The sequence below is a fragment of the Otolemur garnettii genome, unplaced genomic scaffold (genome assembly GCF_000181295.1).
Source record: "Otolemur garnettii isolate 467f Iridium unplaced genomic scaffold, OtoGar3 scaffold00008, whole genome shotgun sequence".
NCBI lineage: Eukaryota > Metazoa > Chordata > Mammalia > Primates > Galagidae > Otolemur > Otolemur garnettii.
The window spans coordinates 6205223-6210099 of NW_003852403.1; the positions used below are offsets into that span (position 1 = coordinate 6205223).

Consider the following 4877-nt stretch of genomic DNA (forward strand, 5'->3'; position numbering starts at 1 on the left):
GGCTGAGGTACACACAACTACCTGTTTTCTTCCTTTCTATTCATCCAGCTGCTGCCTACACTCATCTTTTCTCCTTCGTCACTTCTCACCCTGATTACTACACTACTGCCTTCATTTTCTGTATTTTAAAAATTCATATATGGGCTGGGTAAGGGGGCTCATATCTATAATCCTAGCACTCTGGGAGGCCAAGGCAGGTGAATTACCTGAGTTCAGGAGTTTGAGACAAGCTTGAGCAAAAGTGAGACCCTGTCTCAACTAAAAATAGAAAAACTAACCAGGTGTTGTAGCAGGTACCCGTAGTCCCAGCTACTCCGGAGGCTGAGGCAGGAGGACTGCTCAAGCCCAAGAGTTTGAGGTTGCAGTGAGCTCTGATCCATAGCACTTCTACCCAGGGTGACAAAGTGAGACTCTGTCTCAAAAAAAAAATAATTTTATAGTCTTAGAAGAAGAACAGGAGTGAGAAAATGAAAAAAGGTGGGGAAGGGGAGGGAGAAAAGAGAGCAGGGAGACGCATGTCATCCCCAAAATAGAAAAGAAAAACATGCCTGCTCAAGGGTCAGGAAGCTTACTGCTATTAAGGGGTTGCAAATTGGCAGGGTACCATAGAGTAACTGCTGAGTCCACTTCTTTCTTTGTTCATAGTGGCAGGTAGGTAAGAAAAAGAAGTTGAGCTGGATGTCAAAGCTTAAGGGCTGGCCCCTCTGCTTTTCTTTGGGGATGGGGTTATCAGGATTACCTATCACAGGAGAGGGGCACAGTGTGCCCTTGAGATATGGCTAAAGTCCAAAGCTGCTTCTCTGCTATTTACTCAGGAACTCTGTAGAAAACAAATTCTTACAATTTCGAAAGAGAAAGATTAATGTTTCCCATCTGTTCAGCCCTTTGCAGAAGTTGCACAAAACAATTCCCATGGGATAGGGTGCCTGTTAGCAAGAGAATTTATAGGCATGATCTTTAACTGTTACTAGAAAATTGCAGCTTTAGGTATTTTCCTGTTATTTTTGTAATTTTTGCAAGGCCGCCCCTTTCCATTTGTGCACCCTGAACCATTCTCTGTCATGCCCCTGTCTTTGCCAGTGCCATACTCCCTGGCCTCCCATCTGGACTTTTCCTAGTTCAGGCACAATCTCCCTGAGGAAGTCCACCTCGGTCTGCAGGTGAGCATGTACACAGAGACGAGTGAGGAACTAAGGGGATCACACATGCAGATCCACGCCTTAGCCCTCCTCTGCTCACCTGTTATCTGCAGGACCCACCTTACTTGAGCTCAGTGTTTTACAGGAGTCTCTGGTGTTACAGGCAAACCGAAGGCCCCACAGTGACAAGATTTGTTTTCCCACAGCTACAGAACCTTTCAGCCCTTCCCACGGAGGCCCAGCTCAGAGCACAGGGTGTGACAGACACATGGCTGTCCAAAGCCGTCTAGACATCATGGAGGAGGTAATAAGAGTGGTTTGGGAGGACACATGGCTTCAGGACCACCTGCCAGGCCAGTGGCTTTATGGGGTGCAGATGCAAGCTTTCTTTGGGATGTCAGGAAATCCAGGCCAATCCTGCCCCATGCTCACCAGATTAACAGTCTCCTGCCCCATCTAGGCTGTTGGGCAAACCAGCCCTCAGCAGACCCTGCCTCTCCTGGGGCCTTGCTTACACCCACCCAGAGATCTCTGCATAATTATCAGATAGGAAGGTAGAAATTCGCTGTGTTTTGTTATATAGCCAAGGTTCCTAACCTAGGGTCCAAAAAAAATTAATCTTTATTATCACAAGCCTAAAAAATGAGAGTGCTAAATTTCACTGAAACTCTGACAAAATTTATTCATTCCAATACAGACAGCAAATCATAGTATTAACAGTGACGTTGTCATCAATAGAAATTACCAGATAACTTCATCTTGTCATAGTTGTTATGAATATCTCCCCATATCATTTATGTTCCTCATTATGTCAAATTTCAGTAGGTGTTAGGTCTGATGTTAGATCATGTGATTTTGTAGGTTAATACACATATATAGTATTACACCAAATATTTAATTTTTAACAATTGAATATTTTGATATAATTGGTGTCCTTGGTGATTCTGTGTGTTATTTTTTGCACTTAAAACATTATTCTGAGAAGTCTGTAGGCTTTACCAGATAGCCAGCAGGGTCTGGCACTCACATGCGAAAACTAGAAATTCTGAGTAAAAATTTCAAATATACCATGGAGTATTATGCAGGCTTAAAAAAGATGGAGACTTTACCTCTTTTACATTTACATGGATGGAGCTGGAACTTAGTAAAGTTCAAAGAATGGGAGAAAAAAATATCCAATGTACTCAGTACTATTATGAAACCAATTTACAATCACTCACACTTTCATATGAAGAATAGATCACAACTATGGCCCAGGATGAAGGAGAGAAGAGGGGGTGTCAGGGGAGGGGGAGAGGTCAGATTGAGGGAGGGTGAATGGTGGGATCACACCTATGGTGCACATTGCAAGGGTACATGTCAGATCTATTAAGTATAAAGTATAAATGTCTTAACGCAATAAGTAAACGAGACTAGGCATATATTAACCAGTGCGATGTAAGCGTTCCTAATTCTATATGAAATCAGCACATTATACCCCATAATGTGTTAATGTATACATGATCTATGCGCTTATGATTTAATAAAAATAAAAAAAATTCCAAACCTGTCATTTGGCAGAGGTGCCACCAGGGGGCGGGGCAACAAAAGGAATGTGAGCTCTCGGTTGCCAAGTCTAAAAAGGAAAAGGTGTTCCAGAGCTGCTCTATAACCAATCCTGTCACTGAGCAAAACTACTTAGTGCCACACAGGAAGGGGCCTTGGAGAGTGAGCCCCTTAGCATTTTGTCATCTGGGGAAACCAAGGCAGGCAGAGGCGTAGGCTGAATGAGGCACCCAGTCCTCTCCCCTGCACCCCCTGGACCTCAAGGTGCTTTTAGCATGTGGTTGATGAAGCAGGACGTGGCACCACTCTCATCCTTGCCTTTGCCCTCTCCTGTCCTAGACACTGGAGAAGACAGTGGAGCATCTGGAGACAGAAGTGAAAGGCCTGCTGGGCCTGCTGCATGAGCTGTCTTGGAACCTGCCCCCAGGGCCCTCCAGCCCAGCCCCTGACCTCCTTGGAGATGGTGAGTGGCTCTGATGGCAGAGAACAGCCTCTGTCACCTGGGACTAGGCAGGCAAGACAGAGATGGCCATTCCACTGCTCGGGCGTAGGCTGGTCAAGCAGGAAGAGCTGCAGCTCCTTTTGGGGACACAAGTTGGAATGCACTGCCACAGATGGTCCGCACCCGGGTTGGTGCAACCCAGTGTCAGGTCAGGGCTCTGGAATAGCTAACACTGTTCATCCAAGATGCACCCTCAGCAGAGCCCTGAGGCAGAAAAGCCACCACCTTCACTGGCCTTTGTCATGACAACATAGCTGCTCGGCTCCCTTCATGTCCCTCTGAGCACCCTCCCCTGTTCAACTCCAAACCTAGTCAGGGAAGACAGACATGCACTGATCAGGCACTGTGGGGTTGCACCTGCTCTTTTCCTGAGTCCACATTCCCTGAGAAGAGCTCCCAGAGGAGGAAGGGGAGGGACAAAAGCTGCAGGGCACCACTGGGTGGAGGACCCTCCAACCCCCAACCCCCACCCCCACCCCCACTCCCGTCCCATTCACTCACTCCAAGGCAACACCTTTCTTTCAGATCACTTCTGAGCACTGTGGTGGAGGAGCCCCATAGCTGGGGGTAATACACCTGCAGACAGCACCCCTCCAAGGATGGAGCCACATCTCACCTTCCTTCCCCAGCTTTGTGTAAAATAAAAGCTACTCCTTTGGTCCCCTGTGTCTGTTGACAGAGTGACCCTATACCTACAGCGCCTTCTTTGTCCAATCAAGTAATTGAACTCAAGTTACTATCCAGTAGACTTTTCATTTCCGCTTTAGCATTTCTTGAAGGGCAGGTCTACCAGCCACAAACTCAGTTTTTATTTATCCAGATGTCTTAATTTGTATTATTTTTTTTTTTTTAGAGATAGTCTTACTTTGTTGCCCTTGGTAGAGTGCTATGGCATCATAGCTCACAGCAACCTACAGCTCTTGGGGTAAGCAATTCTCTTGCCTCAGCCTCCTGAGTAGCTGGGACCACAGGCACCTGCCACAATGCCCGGCTATTTTTTTGTTGCAGTTTGGCCAGGGCCAGGTTTGAACCCACCACCCTTGGTATATGGGGCCAGCGCCCTACTCACTGAGCCACAGGCACTGCCCTTAATTTCATTTTTTAGAGGATATTTTGTTAAGTATAGGATTCTTGCTTGACCATGCTTTTTCTTTTCTTCTTTTTTTTTGAGATAGAGTCTCACTCTGTTGCCTGGGCTAGAGTGCAGTGGCATCGGCATAGCTCATATCAATCTCAAACTCCTGGGTTCAAGCGATCCTCCTGACTCAATCTCCTGAGACTATAAGGAAGTGCCACCAATGCTTGGCTAATTTTCTGGTTTTTGTAGAGATGGGGATCTCACTTTTGTTTATGCTGGTCTCAAACTCCCAGTCTCAAGTGATCCTTCCACCTTGGCCTCCCAGAGTGCTGGGATTATAGACATGAGCCACTGTGCCTTGCCAGACCATGCTTTTTCTTTCAGCACCTTGAACATAGGATCCTACTGCCCTCTTGCCTCCATAATTTCTGATGAGAAACTTAATTTTATTGAAGATTTCTTGTGTCAAGTTGCTATTTCTGCTGTTAGGATTTTATCTTGGTCCTCGGACACTTCGATTATAATGTCTTGATGTGGATCTCCTTGGGCTGACTCTACTTATAATTCATTGAACTTTTCAGGTGATCAATGTCTTTCATTTAGTTTTTAGCCA

The 4877-nt window shown here is 46.0% G+C and overlaps 1 protein-coding gene across 1 annotated transcript in view; it reads left to right on the top strand.

Moving 5' to 3' along the window:
• Positions 1–3852, top strand: part of PLAC9 (placenta specific 9) — a 15645-nt gene extending 11793 nt beyond the window's left edge. The window contains exons 2-4 of the mRNA XM_012801387.2: positions 1346–1443; positions 3024–3147; positions 3712–3852. Of these exons, the coding sequence (XP_012656841.1) occupies positions 1346–1443; positions 3024–3147; positions 3712–3722 (233 nt within the window). The 3' untranslated portion in view covers positions 3723–3852. The remainder of the gene's footprint in view (positions 1–1345; positions 1444–3023; positions 3148–3711) is intronic.
• Positions 3853–4877: the final 1025 nt, after the last annotated feature.